Here is a 27,270-nt window from a genome sequence, read left to right on the forward strand (position 1 = left end):
CACTCCAGCCTGGGTAACAAGAGCGAAACTCTGCCACAAAAAAAAAGGAAAAGAAAAGAAAGAAAGGTAAATACGGAGTTAAAGATTTAGTTCCAAAAATATATCCACTTTATCAATAGTCACATATTGCTCACATATTAATATGGTAATATTTTGGATATATTGGGTTAATTCAATGGTTAGAATGAATTCCACCTGTTTCTTCTTTCTTGTTGAAGTTTGACTGCTAGAACATTTAGAACACGGTAGGGCACCGTGGCTCAAGCCTGTAATACTAGCACTTTGGGAGGCCCAGGCAAATGGATCGCCTGAGGTCAGAAGTTCAAGACCAGCCTGGCCAACACGGTGAAACCCCATCTCCACTAAAAACTAACTGGGCATGGTGATGAGCGCCTGTAATCCCAGCTACTCGGGAAAGAAATAAAGAAAATTTAGAATACACATGTGGCTCACATTTTATTTAGGAGGGCTGCTTCCTTTGGTTACCCAGGCTGGAGTGCAATGGCGCGATCTCGGCTCACCGCAACCTCCGCCTCCTGGGCTCAGGCAATTCTCCTGCCTCAGCCTCCTGAGTAGCTGGGATTACAGGCACGCGCCACCACGCCCAGCTAGTTTTTTGTATTTTTAGTAGCGACGGGGTTTCACCATGTTGACCAGGATGGTCTCGATCTCTCGACCTCGTGATCCACCCGCCTCGGCCTCCCAAAGTGCTGCACCGCGCCGGGCCGACTGCCTCCTTTTTAAACTCTCAGTCTGCCTGCTCAAAGGACTAGAATTCAGAAAGGTCATAAAATCTGACATTGTAAAATAGTTGTACATTTTCATGTGTGAATACCCACGTAACGTGTGATCATAAATGCACATGACGCTACACACAAGGCGAAATGCAAATACCCGCCGCAGTGGACCCGGCTCCCGCCCGGGAGGAAGCTCCGCCTGAGGAACCCGCCGCGGCGGGGATCCGCCTTCTTCCTGCCCAGCGGAGGAGCACATCTTCAGTCACTCAGGCATGAGGGGGCGGGGCCGCCAACATGATCCAATCAGGATCGCTCGTCTGCGAGCCGTCCAATGAGGCCCGCGGGTGGAGCGGACGTGACGCTTCCGGGGCTCGGCGGGGCCTTTGCGTCCGGCTGCGTCCGGAGCTCGCGGTCCCCTCGCCGCTCCGTGGCCTCGGCTCTTGCAGGCTCGGCCCGTGTCCCTGTGAGCTGCGGGTACCGGGAGGCGTACGGCCGGGACGCCGGGACCCCTGGAAGGCCGGAAATGGTGAGAGCGCCGGCCCGACGCCCGGGTGGCTGGGAACGGTCCCAAGCGGCCGTGGCGGACGGGGCCCCGCAGTCGGCTCCCGAGTCGTCCTCGGCGCAGCTCGGCCCTCAGTCCTTTTCCGCCGTAAGATGGCGGCTGGGCTGACGGCCGGTACCCCGGGCGTCCTGTCTCCTCCTGCGCGGTGACGGCGCCCGGCCCGGAGTCCTCCCTGCGCGGTGACCGCTCCCCGGCCCGGTGTCCTCCCTGCGCGGTGACGGCGCCCGGCCCGGAGTCCTCCCTGCGCGGTGACCGCTCCCCGGCCCGGTGTCCTCCCTGCGCGGTGACCGAGCCCTGGCCGGGTGTCCTCCCTGCGCGGTGACCGCTCCCCGGCCCGGTGTCCTCCCTGCGCGGTGACCGCTCCCCGGCCCGATGTCCTCCCTGCGCGGTGACCGCTCCCCGGCCCGGAGTCCTCCCTGCGCGGTGACCGCTCCCCGGCCCGGTGTCCTCCCTGCGCGGTGACCGCTCCCCGGCCCGGTGTCCTCCCTGCGCGGTGACCGCTCCCCGGCCCGGTGTCCTCCCTGCGCGGTGACCGCTCCCCGGCCCGGAGTCCTCCCTGCGCGGTGACCGCTCCCCGGCCCGGTGTCCTCCCTGCGCCGTGACCGCTCCCCGGCCCGGTGTCCTCCCTGCGCGGTGACCGCTCCCCGGCCCGGTGTCCTCCCTGCGCGGTGACCGCTCCCCGGCCCGGTGTCCTCCCTGCGCGGTGACCGCTCCCCGGCCCGGTGTCCTCCCTGCGCCGTGACCGCTCCCCGGCCCGGTGTCCTCCCTGCGCGGTGACCGCTCCCCGGCCCGGAGTCCTCCCTGCGCGGTGATCGCTCCCCGGCCCGGTGTCCTCCCTGCGCGGTGACCGCTCCCCGGCCCGGTGTCCTCCCTGCGCGGTGACCGCTCCCCGGCCCGGTGTCCTCCCTGCGCCGTGACCGCTCCCCGGCCCGGTGTCCTCCCTGCGCGGTGACCGAGCCCTGGCCGGGTGTCCTCCCAGGGCAGCTCTGCATCGGCAGCGCCGCGTGTCTTTTCTATTTTGTCCCGCTACGGTCTTCAGGGGAGAATCCTGACTTAGGATGCGGGGTTGGTAAATGGGAAAAGCTTTAGTCTGTGGGGTTCCCAGTCCATCTTTTTTCTCTTAAAAATCTATGGAAGTCACTGCAAAAATATTAAAGAATTTAATCAAACAGTAATTCAAGAATTGTACAGTACCCAGCTGTGGTTTATAGTTTGTGTTTTATGGGGGGAGCTTGAAGAAAATATTTTTATAAGGTGCATGGTAAAGGAAAGCAAATTCAATAATTAGGTAGAGTTATGTAGTTTCTTAATTTGTACGATCAAGGTGGAAATTTTCTGGTTGATTCAGCCTAAAAGTAAAAACTTGGGAGTGGAGCCACCTCAGTCTAATTGCCTGCCATTTAATTATTTTCACATTCCACGGGGGACTGATTTTCCCCTGCAACTTTCACATGTGTCTCAAGCAGGGTCTCAAGACTAATCCCCATTCCGCATTGTTTTAGCCTATCTGGCTTGCAGTAAATGGCTAAATTTCTGGATTCTTCTGACATTCCCAAATGTCAGCTTCCCTTCCCTAATTCGCATTATCAGCTATTTGTCCTTTAGTGTACATTGTAGATACCATATTTTAATTAATCATTTGTGACAAATCATTGGGTGGCACTTAAAAATTATTTGCTGTTTGAAAGTATTTCCAGTGAGAAGAAAGCATATAATAATCCCCTGACACTATACTGTAAAAAAATTCTGTGCCTCTTTTCCTTTTATCATCCCTAGGCACAGAGATCTTATAAGAATGTTTTTGGGTCAAGGTTTCCCTTTGGAAACTTTATGTGATGTGTCCTCAGCCACCCCTTGTTTTTTTTTCCCTGGTCCTGGGTTTCAGTACTTTCTGGGGATAAATGAAGATACTCACTGTGGCTTCGTATGCTAGAATGTCTAATGAATGTCAGCTCCTGGGCTGGAATGGAACTCTGGGTATCTGGGAATGGGATACACAGGACAACCTGAGGTTGGAGGGGAGCCTCTCCCCGGAGCAGGTGGATGCCCCGGGGCTGAGGAATCTCCTGGTGTACTTTTCCTTTGGAAAGCTAACCCGTGGAGGCATTAAGATTGTGCTCACTCAGCCCAGCCTTCATTTTTCAGAGGCGCATTGCTAGTCACCCAATCAGACGCTGATATTGAGAGGAAAACACATAAATAATTTTGGCCCTCTGGATTCGCTAAGATTTGTTAAAGAAAAAATGGTATCCCAAAAGACAAAAATATCAAACCTGACCCCAGTGAGATGGTGCAAGAACTTGCAAAGTGAAATGCACCTGGGGCAGTCACTGAGGCATAAGGCAGTGTCTCCTGACAGGGTGGTCATTGAGCACTTAAGTGAACAGGATAGGGTGGGAGAATCAGGAGCCTGACTTGACACATGAGACAGACACATTTGCTTTCTAGTCAGCACCACCTCATCTTGAAAAGATTATTCACGTATTTTCCTTTCAGTTTTTTTAACTGTAACTTGCATTTTATTAGTAGGATTTTAAAAGTAGTAAAATATTTACAAAGGGCATAAAAGAGGTGAGCTTCAGAAAAAAAAAATATCTAATTATGTATTCCATTTGTTAAGAATTCTCATTTACCTCCTTTGTTGTTTTTTTTTTTTTTCCCCCAGACTGAGTTTAGGAGTTTTCTCAGGTGTGTTTTTTATAGCTGGGTGATGTCCAACAGAATTCCAAGGCTTAGTTTTTAGAAACTAAGGGGAACAAATAGGAAAAAATATCTCCTCCATTTTGGCTGTAGAAAATGAATATATTTTCACAAGAAAATGTGGTAGATAATTGATGAGTTACACAGATTGATGAAAACATCAGTTCCTCTTTCTGCTGGGTACATTTGTTACAGTGAATACCTCTGTTCTGTATCCTATCATCTTGATTTCTGAGGTTAATGCTAAATTTTATGTGATGAAAATTGGTATCTCCTAGAAGTGTTCCCATATGACTGATTGTTGACTACACAAATTTTAAAGAAAATAATAATACATTTATTGTCTGAAAGGAATAAATACTTTTGCATTTCTTATTGAAGTGTGAAATGTAAGCACCTTAAAATTTCCTTCCCTTGGCTGGGCACAGTGGTTCATGCCTGTAATCCCAGCACTTTGGGAGGCCAAGGTGGGTGGATCACCTGAGGTCAGGAGTTCAAGACCAGCCTGGCTAACATGGTGAAACCCCGTCTCTACTAAAAAACTAGCCAGGCATGATGGCAGGCACCTGTAATCCTAGCTACTTAGGAGGCTGAGGCAGGACGCAGAATTGCTTGATCCTGGAGGCAGAGGTTGCTGAGAGCCGAGATTGCACCACTGTACTCCAGCCTGGGCAACAGAGCAAGACTCCATATAAAGAAAAAGTTCCTTCCCGTATATAAACACTGTGCTTAATTTTGCTGAATTTTTTTAAAGAGTTTCAAAACCTGCCGGGTGCGGTGGCTCACGCCTGTAATCCCAGCACTTTGGGAGGCCGAGGCGGGTGGATCACGAGGTCAAGAGATGGAGACCATCCTGGTCAACATGGTGAAACGCCGTCTCTACTAAAAATACAAAAAATTAGTTGGGCATGGTGGCGCATGCCTGTAGTCCCAGCTACTCCGGAGGCTGAGGCAGGAGAATTGCCTGAACCCGGGAGGCGGAGGTTGCGGTGAGCCAAGATCGCGCCATTGCACACTCCAGCCTGGGTAACAAGAGCGAGACTCCGTCTCAAGAAAAAAAAAAAAAGAAGTTTCAAAAAAGAAAGTGAGTAACTTTGACATGGATATTACAGCTTGTGCCCAGTGACTCCAAACTAAGGGTGATATTGAGCCAAAAAGGGAAGGGAGGTTATTAAAGGGCCAGTTAGTTCTTTGTAGGAAGCCTGCCCTGCTCACTCCAGCCATGGAAGAAGCCTTTATTTTGAGAAAAGATACAGAGCCCTAGACATCGGGGGACCCACAGGCAGATGCAGTTAACCTTAAGAGGGAAGGGGATTGGGAGAGTCTTTCTAAAGATGAAGTTACTGTTTTGAGGCAGTTTTTTGTTTTTGTTTTGTTTTGTTTTGTTTTGTTTTTTGAGACAGAGTTTCGCTCTTGTTACCCAGGCTGGAGTGCAATGGCGCGATCTCGGCTCACCGCAACCTCCGCCTCCCGGGTTCAGGCAATTCTCCTGCCTCAGCCTCCTGAGTAGGTGGGATTACAGGCATGCACCACCATGCCCAGCTGATTTTTTTTGTATTTTTAGTAGAGACGGGGTTTCACCATGTTGACCAGGATGGTCTCGATCTCTTGACCTCGTGATCCACCCGCCTCGGCCTCCCAAAGTGCTGGGATTACAGGCTTGAGCCACCATGCCCAGCCTTGTTTTTTTTGTTTTTTGTTTTTTGTTTTTTTTTTTTTTTACTTTTTATAAAAACAGATTTTTGTAAAAAAAAACTTTTGAATTTTGAAGTATTGCAACAGAAGGAAGTACCAACTGTAAGATCTTTAAGAACTGCAAAGTTTAGGCAGACAAAGCCTTTTTTTTTCCTTAGGGAGGAGCAGAGAAGGTTAGAAAAAAGGTCACTGGGGAATGGCAAATGGAGAGTGAAAAAATCAAATATTAGATTATAAAATGTTTTATCCTCAAATCATTAAGTTCTTAGGAGGGGCATAAAATGGGGTTGTATGTTGGCTCAGACCGAGGGTAGCTCAAAGTTTAGGACCCTGTGGGAAGGAGCTAAACTTAAGTGAAAATTGATTAAGAAGAATTTTATTTTGACCACTGAAGAAAAATTCAGCTAATTTTTTATATGAAAAAGAAGAAAATGTGTAGAATGAGTGTTTGGTTATGGAATAATTAAGAAAAGAGAGCACCATTTAAGTCATAATGGGAAAGGAGTTTCTTTTTATAAAATGTTCCTGGAGAACACAGAGGATGGGGAGTTTTATTGGTCAGAACTATTTACCAGGATTGTCTATGTGCTTCATCTTTTCCCACATCTTTTTTTTTTGTTCTATACATTTCTTCCATTTGCATTTTCCTGGGTTGTATCTTGTATAATAAACTGGTCAACAAAACTACAGTGTTTTGCAGAGTTCTGTGAGTAACTCTATCACATTACTGAACTTGAGGCAGTTTATGGGTGTTCTGAATTTTCAGACAGTAGCTCAGAAGCACAGATTGGCCCATATGGTTTGTGACTGGCACCTGCAGTGAGGACAGTGTTGTGGGACTGAGCCCTCATCAGTGCTGACTCTCAGTGGGGTCAGAATTCAAATGGTAGTGTGTCTGTTTTGGAGAATTGTTTGACATTCAGCAAACTTTACAGATTTGATACCAGAAGAAAGATGTCACAGAGGCCTGGCCTGGAATGGAATTCTGCGTGTCTGGGAATGGGAGGCTCTGCTCTCCTGTACACAGGCGTCACACTGCCCATTGTCCTGTGATTCCAGGTCTCCTTCCACGGTGAAAGAGGACTGAAAACTTGGAAGGAGCTCTGATGATAGACCACCTTTTCTCGCAGCTGCCATTTCACCCATTCACAGACATACCCACTAGACATTGATGTGTACACACCCCTTCCAAGACCAGGCACCACCCTCAGGAATATCAGCACCGCGTTTTTTATTCTAGTGTTTCTTAGCAAAAACCCACACAAGTGTCTACAAGTCTCCTGACATATTCCTATTCCCAGACACCAAGTCTGCAGCAGCAACCTGCTCTCTCCACCAACCAAGGGTGCTGGACCACCTGTTCCTAATATCATCTGCCTATATGGACACAGAAATAAATCAGGGGAGAGCCCCATCTGGTCCACTGTCTGTAGCACAAACCATTCCTTCCACCTACATTGCATTCTCCCTGGTTAGCTGTATTTCTTTTTTTTTTTTTTTTTTTTTTTTTGAGACGGAGTTTCGCTCTTGTTACCCAGGCTGGAGTGCAATGGCGCGATCTCGGCTCACCGCAACCTCCGCCTCCTGGGTTCAGGCAATTCTCCTACCTCAGCCTCCTGAGTAGCTGGGATTACAGGCACGTGCCACCATGCCCAGCTAATTTTTTTGTATTTTTAGTAGAGACGGGGTTTCACCATGTTGACCAGGATGGTCTCGATCTCTCAACCTCGTGATCCACCCGCCTCAGCCTCCCAAAGTGCTGGGATTACAGGCTTGAGCCACCGCGCCCGGCTTTTTTTTTTTTTTTTGAGATGGAGTTTCGCTCTTGTTGCCCAGGCTGGAGTGCAATGGCGCGATCTCAGCTCACTGCAACCTCCGCCTCCTGGGTTCAGGCAATTCTCCTGCCTCAGCCTCCTGAGTAGCTGGGATTACAGTCACACGCCACCGTGCCCAGCTAATTTTTAGTATTTTCAGTAGAGACAGGGTTTCACCATGTTGACCAGGATGGTCTCGATCTCTTGACCTCGTGATCCACCTGCCTCGGCCTCCCAAAGTGCTGGGATTACAGGCTTGAGCCACCACGCCTGGCGGTTAGCTGTGTTTCTAAATATTTTATTCTTTTTATAGCAATTGTAAATGAGATTGTGTTTTTGATTTGGTTTTTAGCTTGGATGTTGTTGATGTAGAGGGATGGCACTGACTTTTGTACATTTATTATGTATTCTGAAATTTTGCTTCAGTTATTTTTTCATTTAAAGAGCATTTCCAGTGGCTGGGCACAGTAGTTTATACCTGTAATCCCAGCACTTTGGGAGGCCGAGGCGGACGAATCACAAGGTCAGTAGTTTGAGACCAGCCTGGCCAACATGGTGAAACTCAGTCTCTACTAAAAATACAAAAAATCAGCTGGGCATAGTGATAGGTGCCTGTAATCGCAGCTACTTGGGAGGCTGAGGCAAGAGAATCGTTTGAACCTGGATTTAGAGGTTCCACTGAGCTGAGATTGCACTACTGCACTCCAGCCCAGGTAACAGAGACTCTGTCTCAAAAAAAAAAAAGATTTTCTGTGGGGACTATAGGATTTTCTAGATAAAGAATCATGTTGTCGGGCCGGGCGCGGTGGCTCAAGCCTGTAATTCCAGCACTTTGGGAGGCCGAGGCGGGTGGATCACGAGGTCAAGAGATCAAGACCATCCTGGTCAACATAGTGAAACCCCATCTCTACTAAAAATACAAAAAAAAATTATCTGGGCATGGTGGCACGTGCCTGTAATCCCAGCTACTCAGGAGGCTGAGGCAGGAGAATTGCCTGAACCCAGGAGGCGGAGGTTGCGGTGAGCCAAGATCGCGCCATCGCACTCCAGCCTGGGTAGCAAGAGCGAAACACTGTCTCAAAAAGAAAAAAAAAAAAATCATGTTGTCTACGAACAGGGATAGTTTGATTTGTTTTCTTCCTATTTGGGTTCCTTTTATTTGTGTCTCTTGCCTGATTGCTCTGGTGGGGACTTGCAGTTCTATGTTGAATAGGAGTGGTGAGAAGTGGCATCCTTGTCTTGTGCCAGTCTTCATGGAGGAATGCTTCCAGCTTGATTCCGTTTAGAATGTTGATTGTAGGTTCCTCTTGGATAACTCATTTTGAAGTATGTACCGTCAATGCGTAGTTCGTTGAGGACTTTTAATTATTTTAATGTGAAGGATGTAAAATTTTATTGAAAGCTGCTTCTGCACCTACTGAGATAATCTTGTGGCTTTTGTCTTTATTTCTGTTTATGTGATGAATCACATTCATTGATTTGTGTATGTTGAACCAACCTCATATCCCAAGGATAAAGTCTACTTCATCATGGTATATTAGCTTTTTTTTTTTTTTTTTTTTTTTTTGAGATGGGGTTTCACTCTTGTTACCCAGGCTGGAGTGCAGTGGCGCGATCTTGGCTCACTGCAACCTCCACCTCCTGGGTTCAGGCAATTCTCCTGCCCCAGCCTCCTGAGTAGCTGGAATTACAGGCACGTGCCACCATGCCCAGCTAATGGTATATTAGCTTTTATGATGTGCCGCTCGATTTGATTTGCCAGCATAGTACTGATGATTTTTGCATCAATGACCATCAAGCATATTGGCCTGAAGGTTTTTGTTGTTGTTGTTGTTATATCTCTGTCAGGTTTTGGATTTTTTGTTTTTTTGTCTTTGTTTGAGATGGAATCTCGCTTTGTTGCCAGGCTGGAGTTCAATGGCGCTATCTTGGCTGCGACTCACTGAAACCTCCACTTCCCTGGTTCAGGCGATTCTCCTGCCTCAGCCTACCAAGTAGCTGGGACTACAGGTGCATGCCGCCAAGCCCAGCTAATTTTTGTATTTTTAGAAGAGATGGAGTTTCACCATGTTGGCCAGGGTGGTGTTGATCTCTTGACCACCTGATGCGCCCACCTTGGCCTTCCCAGGTGCTGGGATTATAGGCATGAACCACCACACGGGGCCGATGTTCTTATATAATGAGTTGGATAGAGTGCCTTCTCAATTTTTTGGATACTTTTATTTTTGTTCTATTTTTATTTTTATTTTTTTGAGACAGAGTCTCACTTTGTTGCCCAGGCTGGAGTACAGTAGCACAATCTTGGTTCACTGTAACCTCTGCCTTCTGGGTTCAAGCAATTCTTCTGCTTCAGCCTTCTGAGTAGGTGGGACCACCATGCCTGGCTAATTTTTGTATTTTTTAAAAATAGAGACAGGATTCCACCATATTGGCCAGGCTTGTCTCAAACTCCTGACCTCTTCAACCTGCCTTGGCCCTCCAGAGTGCTGGGATTACAGGCATGAGCCACTGCGCCTGGCTGGAATAGTTGTAGAAAAAATGGTATCAGATCTTCTTTTTACACTTGGTAAAATTTAGCTGTAAATCTCTCTAGTCCTGGGCTTTTTTGGGTTGCTAGGCTATTTATTAGTAATTCAGTTTTAGAGCTTGTTATTGGTCTATTCAGGGATTCAATTTCTTTTTTGCTCAGTCTTAGGAGGATGTATTTGTCCAGGAATGTATCCATTTCTTTTAGATTTTCTAGTTTGTGTGTATAGAGGTGTTCATAGGAGACTCCAACAGTTACTTTTATTTTTTTGGGGTCAGTGGTAAGGCCTCTTTGTCATTTTTTTTTTTTTTTTGAGACGGAGTTTGGCTCTTGTTACCCAGGCTGGAGTGCAGGTGCAGGCTTTTTTTTTTTTTTTCCCCCTTTGAGACAGAGTCTCACTCTGTTGCCAAGGCTAGAGTGCAGTGGCATGATCTCTGCTCACTGCAATCTCCACCTCTGGGGTTCAAGCGATTCTGTGCCTCAGCCTCCTAAATAGATGGAATTACAGGCACGTACCACCACACCTGGCTAATTTTTGTATTTTTAGTAGAGGCAGGGTCTCACCATGTTAGCCAGGCTGGTCTCAAACTCCTGGCCTCAAGTGATCACTTGCCTCTGCCTCCCAAAGTGCTGGGGTTACAGGCATGAGCCACCATGCCCGGTCCAGGTTGTTTAATTTGTATGCAGTTATATGGTGTCAAGTGGTTTTGTTTGTATTGAATTACATTTTTATCAGACTGTGGTCTAAGTGCGTGCTTGGTATAATTATGGGATGCTTGACTTTGCTGAGATTTGTTTTATTTCTGATTTTGTGGTCAGTTTTAGAGTATGTGCCACGTGGTGATGAGAAAAATGTATAATATGTTGTTTTTAGGTGAACAGTTCTGTAGATGTCTCTTAGGACTGTTTGGTTGAGTGTTGTATTTAGATCCTGGTTATCTGTTAATTTTCTGTCTTAATGATCTATTAGTGTCTGTGGGGTGTTGCAGTCTCCCACTATTATTGTGTCAGAATCTAAGTCTCTTTATAAATCTCTAAGAACTTGCTTTATTTATATGCACCTGTGAAAGCAAATTAAATCTTGGGACCCCAAACTCATAAAGCCAAAGAGAAAAATTAATCTGAGAACTGGGTCATGCAAACCTGCCTTTTCCCTTCGGCTCCTAAATAAGACGGCTACAGGATGAAAAGCTGCATGCCTCGCCCATAGTCAGTCCACAGTAAAATTCCTAGTGAGCTGCACAATCTTGGCCTCAAGGTTTCTGTTACAATCTCACCATGCCAGTGTAAATTGGCAGCTTATTTCTATAGTGCCCACCGGACAGAAGTGCATGTGTGGCCGCCCCGTGCCCCGTTCTGTCTGTTGTCTTCTGCCCAAGTCCAGGTCCCCTGCGTTTCTCTCCCCCCCTAGTCACGTATGTCATCTTGTGTTAAAGAATCGCGGATTCACTGAGCCAGACAGAGGCGTGAGTGACTGTGTTTTCCTATCCCCCTTTTACATGAAAATTGTGTACTTATCAGTATATATTCCCATCCTATCCCCTTCTTTTTTTTTTTTTTTTTTGAGACGGAGTGTCGCTCTTGTTGCCCAGGCTGGAGTGCAATGGCGCGATCTCGGCTCACCGCAGCCTCCGCCTCCTGGGTTCGGGCAATTCTCCTGCCTCAGCCTCCTGAGTAGCTGGGATTACAGGCACGCGCCACCATGCCCAGCTATTTTTTTTGTATTTTTAGTAGAGACGGGGTTTCACTATGTTGACCGGGATGGTCTCGATCTCCTGACCTCGTGATCCACCCGCCTCGGCCTCCCGAAGTGCTGGGATTACAGGCTTGAGCCACCGCGCCCGGCCCCCTATCCCCTTCTTACATGAAAATTGTGTACTTAGCAATATCCCACCCTTTCCCCTTTAAATTTGAAGCCCTTGAAAGAACTTTGGCAAAAAACTTCTCAAAATGATTGAGACTTGTTATTTTTCTCGATTGACATATCCATGAATTTTTTTGAGATGGATTTTCATTCTCGTTGCCCAGACTGGGGTGCAGTGGCACAATTTCGGCTCACCGCAACCTCCGCCTCCAGGGTTCAAGCCATTCTACTGCCTCAGCCTCCTGAGTAGCTGGGATTACAGGCATGCATCATCACACCTGGCAAATTTTTGTATTTTTAGTAGAGACGAGGTTTCACCATGTTGATCAGGCTGGTCTCAAACTCCTGACCTCAAGTGATCCACCCGCCTCAGCCTCCCAAAGTGCTGGGATTACATGGCTGGATTTTTTTTATAACACCTTTCTCTTATCTGTTGTTTTTCGGATAAACATTCTGTTAGCTGCACACAGTGTGGATAATTATGATATCCAAGAGTTCAAAAACATGTCCAGAGACCTGTCTGTTGTAGGAGGAAACATAAATTAGAAATAAGAGGCTTCATCTCGGCCTTAACGCCATTTTCTTGGAAACCTCTGCACTGTGAGAGCCAAGCGCGCAGGCTGAATCACAAAAGAAGATGAGGCAGAGGACCAAGTAAACTGCTGGCACCGTGGAGGCGGCAGGAGCGGAACCGTGGAATTTCAGATGCAGGGGATGCTGGAACAAGTTGTGGACTGCATGCTGCTGTCTAGAGCTTGTCTCAGTGGATCTATAACTTCATCGGCATCTGATCGCTAATCGCCCCGAGAGCCACCTTGCTCATAACCAAAACTTCCTGTGTTGCTCCTTTGCCCTGGACCTGTGACATTCTGGACTATTTCTGGCTTACTTAATAGCCAAGTGTAACAACCATACAATAAATTACCTCTTCGGGGCCGGGCGCGGTGCCTCAAGCCTGTAATCCCAGCACTTTGGGAGGCCGAGGCGGGTGGATCACGAGGTCGAGAGATCGAGACCATCCTGGTCAGCATGGTGAAACCCCATCTCTACTAAAAATACAAAAAATTAGCTGGGCATGGTGGCACGTGCCTGTAATCCCAGCTACTCAGGAGGCTGAGGCAGGAGAATTGCCTGAACCCAGGAGGCAGAGGTTGCGGTGAGCCGAGATCGCGCCATTGCACTCCAGCCTGGGGTAACAAGAGCGAAACTCCGTCTCAAAAAAAAAAAAAAAAAAAAAAAAAGATTTGGGAGAAAAGAAAACTTTTATCTGAGAAATACAAATTCTTTTAGTTATAAGGTTCAGAGACATTAAAATAATACCACAATTATGTATTTGTTCTTTCAGCTGTGTATTTATCTCCCAAAGTGCTGGGTTTACAGATGTGTGCCACTGTGCCCGGCCCCTTTTTGTTTATAAATTAGGTATTCCTTATGCATTTGTCTGTTCTTTGAATGATTTATTTATCTCTTGAAAGTGCTTGCTATTGCCACAAGTAGCTATAAATTAATAATGACATGCTGGGCCCTGTAACACACACCATATAGCTGAACAATGTATATCCAATCAGTAATCAATGGGGTTTTTTTTTTGTAAATAAATGAGAATTTCTGACAAACAACTTTGTATCAGCCCACTTTCTGTCTCTTTTTGCTTTTACAAATCCTCTTGTAACTGCAGTAATCAAAGTGTAGATTTCTGGCAACTTGAGTCTTTGATCCCAGGTTCCAATTCTCAGTCTTGGCCCAAATAAACTCTCTACTTACATTCATGTAGCTTCAGCTTTTTCCTTTTAAGTAGACATATTATTTGGAATGTGCTGGAGCATCCTCTATGAGTAGATCTCTTTTTTGGTTGGACTCAACTTGCTGTAACACCCAAGAATGTAGAGCCAGGCTGATCCAACCTAGAATCTGCACATACGGTCTGGCCTTTACCTAGATTTACAGGACAGGGCCACACTCCAAACTGAGAATGTACAGAAAACCAACAGGAGGCATTTTCTGCATTGTGGGATGTCAACATAGACATCTTAAAGCTTCCCTTTGAGAGCGTGGCTCTGTGAGCTTTTCAGATCTTGTTCAGTGACCTGCTACAGTTCTGTGAGAAGATCCAGGTGTAAGTAGAATCTGATGACAGATTCTGTAAGTGTGAACAAGCATCTTAGGGGTGAGAGATGAAGGCCACAAAGTATCCAGAGTCATGATCACAGCTGCACCCACCCATAAAATGTAACACTGGGGCAGAGTATTTTTGTCTTTCCTTTTGCCGGAGCTAGCCAATCGGGGCCTGTAACCTGGAGCTACACCGAGACAGTTCTATTTTCTGTTTAGAATTGGCCTGAGTCTCTCCTGCCTGCCTTATCCTTGGGCCATCAGCCCAAGTCACTAGGAACTCTCTCATAATCACCAAGGCATCTTTGAGACATTTGAGGTTGTCCGGAGCAGAAATGCATCAGGTGGACAAGAGTGGTCAATGCTGCTTCTGTCTCAGCGTAAGAGAAAGTAGTTAGTTATCCTGTGTTTGTCCTCCCCTCATTCAGGAGATGTCTTCAGTTGGTGTCCATTTGAGACTTTCTCCAGTTTCCTAGTACTTGGTTGAAAAACAACCAGGAGGTCTAGAGACTCAAGCAGATAAATTAATTGCTAACTAATTCATATGGCCATTAGAAAAATAGATGAAGCAGTCATGGTCTCTATCATCAAGGAACTGTTAGTCTAAACTAGCAACTGTACACGTGGTTGAATCAAGCATCATATGGTTGGCAAAATGAATAGATGTGTGAAAAAAAAATGTGGGCTTTATTTGGGCCACTTTCTTTGGTGCAGTCTCGGCTCAACCCCCGCCTCCTGGGTTCAGGCAATTCTCCTGCCTCAGCTTCCTGAGTAGCTGGGATTACAGGGGTGTGCTACCCAGCTGATTTTTGTATTTAGTAAATTCTGGGTTTCACCATGTCGGGCAGGCTAGTCTTGAACTCTTGACCACAGGTGATCCACCCGCCTCGGCCTCCCAAAGTGCTGGGATTACATGCCTGAGCCACTACACCCAGCCACACTTTATACTATTGTGACTTCTAAGGTCATCATTTCAATGAATGTGTATGGTCACAAGAGTTTTGTTTTTGGTTTGGGGTTTCTTTTTTTTTTTGAGACAGAGTCTTGCTCTGTCACCCAGGCTGGAGTGCAGTGGCATGATCTTGGCTCACTGCAGCCTCTGCCTCCTGGGTTCCAATGATTCTCCTGCCTCAGCCTCCTGGGTAAATCAGATTACAGGTTCACACCACCATGCTTGGCTAATTTTTGAATTTTTAGTAGGACGGGGTCTCACCATTTTGGCCAGGCTGGTCTCGAACACCTGACCTCAGGTGATCCACCCAGCCTCCAAAAGTGCTGGGTTTACAGGCATAAGCCACCACCCCCAGGCCACAAGAGTTAAATATTATTTTAAAATTTCTTTTACCTTGCTAACAATACATATGATAAAATTATTCTAGAAAACTCTAAGAGATTTGTTTAAATTGCTAATGGGTATATTTATAAAACTGATGGGCTGAACAGAATACTATATTGGGTTTACTCCCTGCCCCAGTTCTGTTCAGATTCACTCTTGTTGGAGGCCTTATTTAGGTCTGGCCCCACCCTGGAATCTTGCCTCACAGAACTGATTAGAAGAGATCAGAGTTTTGGCTGGTGCCTTTCTAGAGTGGGTACTAACAGTTTCTTTTTTTTTTTTTTGAGGAGGAGTTTCGCTCTCATCCCCCAGGCTGGACTGCAATGGCGCGATCTCGGCTCACTGCAACCTCCACCTCCTGGGTTCAGGCAATTCTCCTGCCTCAGCCTCCTGAGTAGCTGGGACTACAGGCACGCGCCACCATGCCCAGCTAATGTTTTGTATTTTTAGTAGAGATGGGGTTTCACCATGTTGACCAGGATGGTCTCGATCTCTTGACCTCGTGATCCACCCGCCTCGGCCTCCCAAAGTGCTGGGATTACAGGCTTGAGCCACCGCGCCCGGCCGGTACTAACAGTTTCTGAATTCCATAAGGAGATAAATGGAAAGAAAAAAGTATGTGTGTGTTTTTTTTTGTTTGTTTTTTTTTTTGAGGAGTTTCGCTCTTGTTACCCAGGCTGGAGTGCAATGGCGCGATCTCGGCTCACCACAACCTCCGCCTCCTGGGTTCAGGCAATTCTCCTGCCTCAGCCTCCTGAGTAGCTGGGATTACAGGCACGCACCACCATGCCCAGCTAATTTTCTGTATTTTTAGTAAAGATGGGGTTTCACCATATTGACCAGGGTGGTCTCGATCTCTTGACCTCGTGATCCACCCGCCTCGGCCTCCCAAAGTGCTGGGATTACAGGCTTGAGCCACTGCGCCCGGCCAAAAGTATGTATTTTAAGGTCTTCGTTTTTAAATTTTTTATTAAAACCAACGCTTGCAGAGACATTCCATTTAGCAACTCGTTTTCTATTCCTGCAGATCCAGTAGTTTCTTTGCAAGTCACGAAGAAGTAAATACAAACACAATAAAAATTTCTCTAAACCACATTAAACTGTTCCTTCTGTATCCCTTTTTTCTGTATCTGTCGGTATTTAGTTATTATCCTATACATTTTTTTAAATATCCAGTACCAGCTCATGGCCACTTGGTAAATGTGTGTGTGTTTGTGTTTTTCAGGAACCACTGACATTTAAAGATGTGGCCATAGAATTCTCTCTGGAGGAGTGGCAATGCCTGGACACCGCACAGCGGGATTTATATAGGCATGTGTTGTTAGAGAATTACAGAAACCTGGTCTTCCTGGGTGAGGATAACTTCGATTCACAATTCCTAAAATACACTTAAGTTTTTATTTTTATTTTTTATTTTTGTAGTCTTTTCTGGTAATTTATGCTTTGCATAAATGAGTTTCAGATTCCTGTTTTCAAGATAATCTTTGAGATTTATTTATTTAGAAATGTAGTCTTGCTCTGTCACCCAGGCTGGAGTACAGTGGTGCAATCTCAGCTCACTGTAACCTCTGTCTGCCAGGTTCAAGTGATTCTCCTGCCTCAGCCTTTCAAGTAGCTGGGACTTACAGGCACGTGCCACCACACCCTGCTAATTTTTTGTATTTTTAGTGGAGACATTTCACCGTATTGGCCAGGATGGTCTGGATTTGCTGGCCTCGTGATTCACCCGCCTCGGCCTCCCAAAGTGCTGGGATTACAGGTGTGACCCACTGCTCCCAACCGAAAATCTTTGAGATTTCTTTTTGTACGAAATCATTCCTTCAAGATGTTTCATTGTGACCTGAACTTTTCACATTCCTGAGCTAATCTGTATCTTTCACTCTAGGTTGGTGATAATTCCAGAAATTTAGTGCCATGAAATATTGTTACCCACCCCTTAAAATCTGATTCCCAACACGAATTTTTGATTCAATAGTACCAGATGGTAAAATTTAAAACCTACAAATTTAAAACATTTTCTAAATATTTAGAAATTTATGCTATAGATCAGTATTTATTACATTCTCTTTACTGAGCACATTACTAGGTTGGTAATTGGAGAATATGACTAAGATTCATGTTACTTATTTTCAATAAAACAGGTATTGCTGTCTGTAAGCCATATCTGATCACCTGTCTGGAGCAAAAAAAAGAACCTTGGAATATGAAGAGATGTGAGATGGTAGCCAAACCCCCAGGTAGGTGAGATAGTGGATACAACAGATGACACAAACGAAAGGTCAAAGGAAAAGCCAGTCCTTCAAATGTGATTTGGGAAGCTGTGTTCCAAAGGAAATAGTTTCTGGAAAGACTGAGCTTTTTTTTTTTTTTCTTTTGCTCTCAGAGGGGCATCTTTTTTTTTTTTTTTTTTTTGAGACGGAGTTTTGCTCTTGTTGCCCAGGTTGGAGTGCAATGGTGCGATCTCGGCTCACCGCAACCTCCGCCTCCCGGGTTCAGGCAATTCTCCTGCCTCAGCCTCCTGAGTAGCTGGGATTACAGGCACACACCACCATGCCCAGCTAATTTTTTGTATTTTTAGTAGAGACGGGGTTTCACCATGTTGACCAGGATGGTCTCGATCTCTTGACCTCGTGATCCACCCACCTCGGCCTCCCAAAGTGCTGGAATTACAGGCTCGAGCCACTGCGCCCGGCCAAAATGTTTAATTCTTTTGCCACAGACTGTCAGTGCTATGTTAAAATAAAAGCATTGACAATGGGCACAATACAGTTTTGCACTGGTGTCTGTCAATTTGAAAGAGCAAAAACCTCTTCAAGTTTTTATAAACTGATTTCAGGATGTAAAGATTTTCTTCTGTAGAGCCCCCAGGGTGATGGGATGCCCTCTGGGTTTGTAGTAGATGTGGGTGTAGCTTAGTCACAAGATTACTGTGTCTGCACTAGAGTCTACCTTTATTGGCCTGTTCTAAGAAGCTTAGGTAATTGTAATTCCCATTTTATTTTGGGATAGACGGAATATCCTTGAGGACGTTGCTCTGTAGGACAGATACTAGGACATGTTTTTGCAGTTAGGTCTGAGTATGATGGGCCTTGTATCAGGATGTGGATGAGTATGGCTTTTACTGAGTACCAGAGAAGATTTTTCTAGGTCACTGTATGGGTTTCTGTGGAGGCAGAACTGACAGTAAAGTGTGGATCAGGGAGTTGGAACTGAGTCATTGAAGTGCTTCAGGGACTGCAGTAATGGCCCAAGTCTGCAGGCCTGCTGCATGGCTACAAATGTGTGCCCTCCTCCAGGCCTCTGGAAATTCCAGACCGGACCTCTCTCAGACTGCTGCTGGGGTGAGTTTGGGATGATCACAGAGGAAGTTCAGAATTCTTAGTGGGCCATTTCCTGGTCTGTAGCCGACTCCAGGGGTCTTGTAATTTGCCTCCTGAATGAGGGCCTGCCTTCTGAAAAGGAACACTTCTCAATCTTTGGCTCTAGCAGAGTTTCACAACTCCCTCCCTGGATCTCAAAGCTCTGTTACAGGTACTTATTTTTGAGATGGGTTCTTGCTTTCCAACCTACGCTGGTCTTTAAATCCTGGCCTGAAGCAATTCTTCAACCTGAATGTACCATGTAAAACTGTCATTACAGGCGTGATCCATGATGCTTGGCTTTCTTGTAAACACATTTTTTGGTCAGGGATGGCTGATAAATATTTTTGCTGTTGGGTTATAAGAAAATAGGGCACCTTTTATTTTTCCATCTTACTGAAATCACTCTATACATTTTTGCTTTTTATTTTCTATTTCAAATTTGTTTCTAGTTTCAAATTCAGACATTTAGGACAATGTGCTAGAATTTACAAGTTATGCCTTAAGTAAATTAGATAATTAGTAGGCACTCCATATTTATTAAAATCGTTACTTACAAATTTGAGTTAGCTGTTGGTATAAACAAATTATAGGATTTTCATCTACTTTCTTCAGCCTGTATCTAAATAATATAATTTATTCTCAAAAACTTTCATGTATCAGAGGCTCTAACCATATTTTGCACACATACACACATATACATGCACATATAAATATATATTACATATATAAATATATATATATACACACATTCACATGTATTTATTTTTTCTTTAGCAATGTAAGGGTATTGTTTGCTTCTAAAGTTGGGTTACAGAATTTTCATTTTGTGTAAGAATAGCATATATTTTATTTTTATTTATTTATTTATTTATTTTTGAGACGGAGTTTTTCTCTCGTTACCCAGGCTGGAGTGCAATGGCGCGACCTCGGCTCACTGCAACCTCCACCTCCTGGGCTCAGGCAATTCTCCTGCCTCACCCTCCTGAGTAGCTGGGATTACAGGCATGTGCCACCATGCCCAGCTAATTTTTTGTATTTTTAGTAGAGACGGGGTTTCACCATGTTGACCAGGATGGTCTCGATGTCTTGACCTCGTGATCCACCCACTTCGGCCTCCCAAAGTGCTGGGATTACAGGCTTGAGCCACCGCGCCCGGCTCAAAATTTTAAAATTAATTCCATTATTGAAAGTATGTCTATTTTTTTTTTTGGAGAAAGTTTTGCTCTTGTTTCCCAGACTGGAGTGCAGTGTTGCAATCTCGGCTCACTGCAACCTCCACCTCCCGGGTTCAAGCAATTCTCTCATCTTAGCCTTTTGAGTAGCTGTGATTACAGGCACCCACCACAATGCCCAGCTAATTTTTGTATTTTCAGTAGAGATGGGGTTTCACCATGTTGGCCAGGCTGGTCTTGAACTCCTGACCTCAGGTGATCCACCTGCTTCAGCTCTAAAGGTGCTGGGATTAACGGCATGAGCCACTATGCCTGGCTGAAAGTGTGTCTCTTGATTATATAGATATTTAAAGTTAACTCTCTGTATATTCTTCTGAAACAGAAAAACTTGCTAATATTATTTTATTAATTCTTTGATTCTTGTCTCTTAGTCCCTTTTCTCTCTTTCTTCCTTTGTGTCTTTTTGATTTTTGTATTTATATGCTTTTCTTTCTTTCTTACTTTGTTTTGTGAATCTACACAAATATATTCTTTGTGGTTCCTTGCGGATTCCATAAAACCTCTGCAAGATAAAACAGTATATTATAATCTAGTTAAAAAATGAACTTTATTTGCATACAAAAATTCTTATTCATACAGCTGCCCTCAACCTTGTCATTGAGGTTGCTAATTATATCTTTGTTACATATTCATTAGCAGATGTTTAGTATAATTTGTATGCTTTTATCTTTCCCATGTCAGAGAATAATTAAAAATACTTTCTGCACCATTATGAAAATGGTGCAAAGTTATATTATTGTATATGTGCATATCTTTCCCAGAAAGTTATGTATTTTCATGTGATTATGTGTTATTTTCTTGCATCAATTCATTTTCAGTAGAACCCCTTTCAGCATCTTTGATATGTAGGGCATAGGCAGTACCAAAATATATTTTCAGAATTTTCCCATGTATTTATTTATTTTAAAATGGAATTTCATTCTTGTTGCCCAGGCTGGAGTGCAGTGGCATGATCTTGGCTCACCGTAACCGCCATCTCTCGGGTTCAAGTGATTCATATGCCTCGGCTTCCCAAGTAGCTGGGATTACAGGAGTGCACCACCACACCTTGCTAATTATTTTTTGTTTTTAGTACAGATGGGGTTTCACCATGTTGATCAGGCTGGTCTCGAACTCCTGACCTCAAGTGATCCACTCACCTTGATCTCCCAATGTGCTGTGATTCCAGATGTGAGCCATTGCACATGGCCATATTTTGTTATTTTTGGAAGGTATTTTACTTGGAGGGTATTTGGCAAGACAGTTGTTGATATTAGTCTCACTTTACAGCTGTTGTTTTCAGGACTTTGACTATGTCACAGTTCCTTTTTCACCTGTGAAACTTTCTTGACATATGTACCGGCTGTCTCATAAGACTACTATTATAAATCACACATCACTTTCACCTTGCAGTGCCCAAGATTCTCTTGTCTATGAGCTTTGAAATTTTGCTTATATATGTGTTTGTTATAAATACCTTTGTGTGTATTATAGTTTGTTGTGTGTCTTTATTTTACATTAATTTTTCTTTTAAATTTTAAAATGTTTTTGTATTTTTACTTCCACAATTTCTGGTTTCTGCTCTTTTTAATATTTTTCTTGTTATCCTCATTTTTCTAATTTTTAGTAGTTGTCTCTGTTCCTATTCACGGTTTTATTCAATTTATTTTAAATTTTTAAAATTAATTTGTGTATTTTTAATTGTTAATGGTTGTTTTATGAAAATTTTATAATTTCTGTTGGGCTGTATTGCCCTAATATTTTGTATACATTGTAATCTTTAATTGACATTTGGTAAAAACAAGCTCTCTGTCACCATCTTTATAATGTAGCTTTGTCCTGGCATAGTCTGAAGCCATTTGTCTTGACTAGTGATTCTGAGAGTCTTTCAAACATGTTCTTAGGATGTGTCTTCTCTAAGATTTTCTAGGTTTTTTTTTTTTTAGTTAAAAGAGTTTGTTCATGTTTCTTCTGAATAGTGAGTAATCACTTGCTACAACTGTTTTCTACTGCAGTCTCTTCACTGCTGTAACATTTACCTTTGACTTCAGCAGACTCAAAATGTCATTCCAAAGTACACCACCATTTCTTTCAGCCCTTTCTGTCATGGGAGACAGAAACCAATGTCTGCAAAGGGACATAGAACCCAGAAATAAAGATGTATATGTTTGTTATTTTTCTTGTCTTTTAAAAATGAAACCAGGAGTTGGCAATTTACTTCTACATGCACTATGTTATATTGGGGAACAGAAAGAGCTTTGTTGGGTAAATAAAACAGACTTGTCTTTTTCTTCTATGTGGCCCTTCACATTGTGCTCCCTGGGGTCCTGTACACACTGAACTTATTTATAAATTTTCCACAAATGTATTTTGGTCAGTGTGTTTTAGTTATATGCCTGTGAAGAAACTGGAGCCTGAGGCATTTTGCTATGCAATCTTGCTTATGTAGTTTGTGTAATTCTATACATTAGATTTGTAAAGTATATTCATCTGTGTCTAGCAAGTGGAGTAATTTCTTATTTTTATTTCTTTCAGTTATGTGTTTTCATTTTGCCCAAGACCTTTGGCCAGAGCAGAACATAAAAGATTCTTTCCAAAATGTGACACTGAGAAGATATGGAAAATGTGGGCATGAGAATTTACAGTTAAGAAAAGGCTGTAAAAGTGTGGATGAGTGTACGGAGCACAGAGGAGGTTATAACAGAGTTGACCAATGTTTGACAGCTACCCCAAGCAAAACACTGCAGTGTAATAAATATGTGAAAGTCTTTCATAAATTTTCAAATTCAAGTAGACATAAGAAAAGACATACTGGAAATAAACATTTCAAGTGTAAAGAATGTGGCAAATCATTTTGCATGCTTTCACAAGTAATGCAGCATAGAAGATTTCATACTAGAGTGAATTCTTACAAATGTGAAGAATGTGGCAAAGCCTTTAAACTGGACTCACACCTTTCTATATATAAAAGAAATCATACTGGAGAGAAACCTTACAAATGTGAAGAATGTGGCAAAGTCTTCAGTCGGTCCTCACACCTTACTACACAAAAGATGCTTCCTAGTGGAGAGAACCTCTACAAATGTGGAGAATGTGGAAAAACTTTTAATCTATTCTCAAATCTTACTAACCATAAGAGAAATCATGCTGGAAAGAAACACTACAAATGTCAAGAATGTGGCAGAGCTTTTAACATATCCTCAAACCTTAATAAACAGGAGAAAATTTACACTGGAGAGAAACTCTACAAATGCGAAAAATGTGGCAAAACTTTTAACCGATCTTCAAACCTTACTAAACATAAGAGAATTCATACTGCAGAGAAATCCTACAAATGTGAAGAATGTGGCAAAGCCTTTAACCAGTCCTCAACTCTTATTATTCATAAGATAATTCATACTGGAGAGAAACCCTACAAATGTGAACAATGTGGCAAAGCTTTTAACCAATCTTCAAACCTTACTAAACATAAAAAAATTCATATGCCAGAGAAATCCTACAAATGTGAAAAATGTGGCAAAGCTTTTAACCAACCCTCAAACCTAATTAACCATAAGAAAATTTATACTGGAGAGAAACCATACAAATGTGAAGAATGTGGAAAAGCTTTTAATCGATCCTCAACCCTTACTAGACATAAGAAAATTCATACTGGAGAGAAACCCTACAAATGTGAAGAATGTGGCAGAGCTTTTAGCCAGTCTTCAAACCTCACTGAACATAAGAAAATTCATACGGGAGAGAAACCCTACAAATGTGAAGAATGTGGCAAGGCCTTTAACCGATTCTCAACCCTTACTAAACATAAAAGAATTCATACTGGAGAAAAACCCTATAAATGTGAAGAATGTGGGAAAGCTTTTAATCAGTCCTATCAACTTAGTAGACATAAGATAATTCATACTAAAGAGAAATTCAAAGAATGTGAAGAATTTGGCAAGGCCTTTAAACAGTCCTCACACCTTACTCTACATAAAATTATTCCTACTGGAGAGAAACCCTACAAATGTGAAGAATATGGCAAAGTCTTTAACCAGTCCTCACATCTTACTACACAAAAGATAATTCATACTGGAGAGAAACTCTACAGATTGGAGGAACATGGAAAAACTTTTAGCCTATTCTCAAACATTACTAACCATAAGAGAATTTATACTGGAGAGAAACCCCACAAGTGTGAAGAATGTGGAAAGGCTTATAACCGATTCTCAAACCTTACTATACATAAGAGAATTCATACAGGAGAGAAACCTTACCAATGTGCAGAATGTGGCAAAGCCTTTAACTGCTCCTCGACTCTTAATAGACATAAGATAATTCATACTGGAGAGAAACCTTACAAATGTAAAGAATGTGGCAAAGCTTTTAACCTGTCCTCAACCCTTACTGCACATAAGAAAATTCATACTGGAGAAAAACCTTATAAATGTGAAGAATGTGGCAAAGCTTTTAACCAATCCTCAAACCTTACTACACATAAGAAAATTCATACTTCAGAGAAACCTTACAAATGTGAAGAATGTGGCAAATCCTTTAACCAGTTCTCATCTCTTACTATACATAAGATAACCCATACTGGAAAGAAACCCTACAAATGTGGAGATTATGGCAAAGCTTTCAACCTGTCCTCAAACCTTACTACACATAAGGAAATTCATACTGGAGAGAAGCCCTACAAATGTGAAGAATGTGACAGAACTTTTAATTCATCCTAAAAACTTACTACACGTAAGAAAATTCATACTGGAGAGAAACTCTGCAAGTATGAATAATGTGGTAAAGCCTTAAACCAATCTTCTTTTCTACACAGAAGACCTTTTATACTGGTGAGAAACCCTACAAATGTAAAAAATGTAGCAAAGCTTTTAACTTACCTTCAAACCTTACTGAACGTGAGAAAATTCATACTAGAGAGAACCCTACAAATGTCAAAACTGTGGCAAAGCCTTTAACTGGTCCTCAACTTTCACTAAACATAAGGTAATTTATACTGGAGAGAAGCCATACAAATGAGAAGAATGTGGCAATGCCTTTAATCAGTCCTCACACTTTTCTACACAAGATAATTTATACTGGAGAGAAACTACAATTGTGAAGAATGTGGTAAAGCTTTTAACCAATTCTCATACCTTTCTAACCATACATACTGGAGAGAAATGCTTCAATTGTGAAGAATGTGGCAAAGCTTTTAACCTATCCTCAACCCTTACTGCAGACAAGAAAATTCATATTGGAGAGAAACTACAAATGTGAAGTCTGTGGCAGAGCCTTTAACCGATTCTCAACAGTACATATAAGAGTATTTATATTGGAGAGAAACCCTACAAATGTAAAAAATACGGCAATGCCTTTAACTGGTCCTCACACCTTGCTACACATAAGACCATTTATACTTGAGAGAAACTCTGAAAATACGAGTAATGTGGCAACATTTAACCAATCCTGAAACCTCAATAACCATAAGCTAATTGATACTGAAAACTTCAGCACTGTTGGTGGTCAAGGCAAGCACATCAGGAGGTCTAGAGATTGAGACCATCCTGGCCAACATGGTGAAACCCCATCTCTACTACAAAAAAAATTAGCTGGGTGTGGTGTTGTGTGCCTGCAGTCCCAGCTACTCAGGAGGCTGAGGCAGGAGAATTGCTTGAACCCAGGAAACGGAGGTTGCAGTGAGCCAAGGTCGTGCCACTGCACTTTAGCCTGGGCAACACAGTGAGACTCCAAGAAATATCTGCTCACATCTTACTCAATATTAGAGAGTTAGTACTTAATAAAAATGCAGTTTTTATTATCTTTCAGAAAATATAAGCCTTTAAAGTGAAGAAGAAAAGCTAGGTGTGCTGGTGTGGCCTACATGTAATGCCAGCACTTTGGGAGGCCAAGGTGGGTGGATCAGGTCAGAATCAGGTCAGGACCTCAAATTCCTGAGTTTGAGACTTGGCCTGGCCAACATGGTGAAAGTGTGTCTCTACTAAAAATACGAAAATTAGCTGGGTGTGATGGCAGGCCCCTGTAATCCCAGCCACTTGGGAGGCACAGGTAGGGGAACTGCTCAAACTTGGGAGACGAAGCTTGCAGTAAGCCGGGGTCACACCACTGCACTCCAGCCAGGGATACAAGAGCAAAAAACTTCATCTCAGAAAATACAAAGTATTTTGAGGACAAACATTATAAATACAAATAGCGTTGTAGTACCTTTACTTGTATCACAGATGTAGTGTACTATATTTTGTACTGGAGGAAAATCCTGAAGCCGTTGCTCAAACTTTGTTCCACACCAGAAAATTTTTATTGGAGGAAAAACTCGCCAAATCTAATGATTTGGAGAAACATCTTTTAAAAAACTACAGCTTAGAAAATACTAGAGGCCGATGGGGAGGAAGGCAGGAAATCACACTGCCATGTGTATACCTATGCAACAATCTTGCATGTTCTTCACATGTATCCCAAAACCTAAAATGAAATAAAAAACCCGGAGGCCTCATGCTAAAATATATTTTTCACAAATGCAGTAAATGTAAAAATAATTTAATCAAAAATTAAGACTGTAAATAGCGAATTTAGGCCAGGCACAGTGGCTCACGCCTGGAATCCCAACACTGGTAGGCCAAGGTGGGTAAATAACCTGAGACCAGGAGTTCGAGACCAGACTGGCCACCATGGTGAAACCCCGCTTCTACTAAAAATACAAAAATTAGCTGGGCGTGGTGGCATGCGCCTGTAATCTCAGCTACTCAGGATGCTGAGGCAGGAGAACGTTTGAACCTGGGAGGCAGAGGTTGTGGTGAGACTGTGATGGCATTGCATTCCAGCCTAGGTGACAGAGCAAGACTCCATCTCAAAAAAAAAAAAAAAAAAAAAAAAAGAATTCACAGTAGAAATATCATCTAAGGTACTGACACTTCAGACATTGCACTTCAACAGAATGTGGAGTATAGAAAATAATTTAAGGCCGGGCGTGGTGGCTCAAGCCTGTAATCCCAGCACTTTGGGAGGCCGAGGCGGGTGGATCACGAGGTCAAGAGATCGAGACCATCCTGGTCAACATGGTGAAACCCCGTCTCTACTAAAAATACAAAAAATTAGCTGGACATGGTGGCACATGCCTGTAATCCCAGCTACTCAGGAGGCTGAGGCAGGAGAATTGCCTGAACCCAGGAGGCGGAGGTGGTGGTGAGCCAAGATCGCACCATTGCACTCCAGCCTGGGTAACAAGAGCGAAACTCCGTCTCAAAAAAAAATTTAAAACTAAAGTTGGTAGGTAAATTGTATATAACCTTAAAAGAAGTAGAAAATTTTTTGTAGATTTGTAATTACCTTCAAATTATATTTTTTTCTGGAAAAAAC

General features: G+C 43.4%; 1 protein-coding gene across 1 annotated transcript; it reads left to right on the forward strand.

The window, feature by feature from the left end:
• The first annotated feature begins 1,115 nt into the window (after positions 1-1,115).
• Positions 1,116-26,791, forward strand: LOC104650409 (uncharacterized). The gene is made up of 4 exons (XM_039460737.2): positions 1,116-1,263; positions 16,573-16,699; positions 17,489-17,584; positions 22,456-26,791. The coding sequence occupies exons 1-4, from the start codon at positions 1,261-1,263 to the stop codon at positions 24,633-24,635; spliced, it is 2,406 nt and encodes an 801-aa protein (XP_039316671.1). The 5' UTR covers positions 1,116-1,260; the 3' UTR covers positions 24,636-26,791.
• The last annotated feature ends 479 nt before the right edge of the window (positions 26,792-27,270 follow it).

Source organism: Saimiri boliviensis, chromosome 20, assembly GCF_048565385.1.
Source record: "Saimiri boliviensis isolate mSaiBol1 chromosome 20, mSaiBol1.pri, whole genome shotgun sequence".
NCBI classification, from domain to species: Eukaryota; Metazoa; Chordata; class Mammalia; order Primates; family Cebidae; genus Saimiri; species Saimiri boliviensis.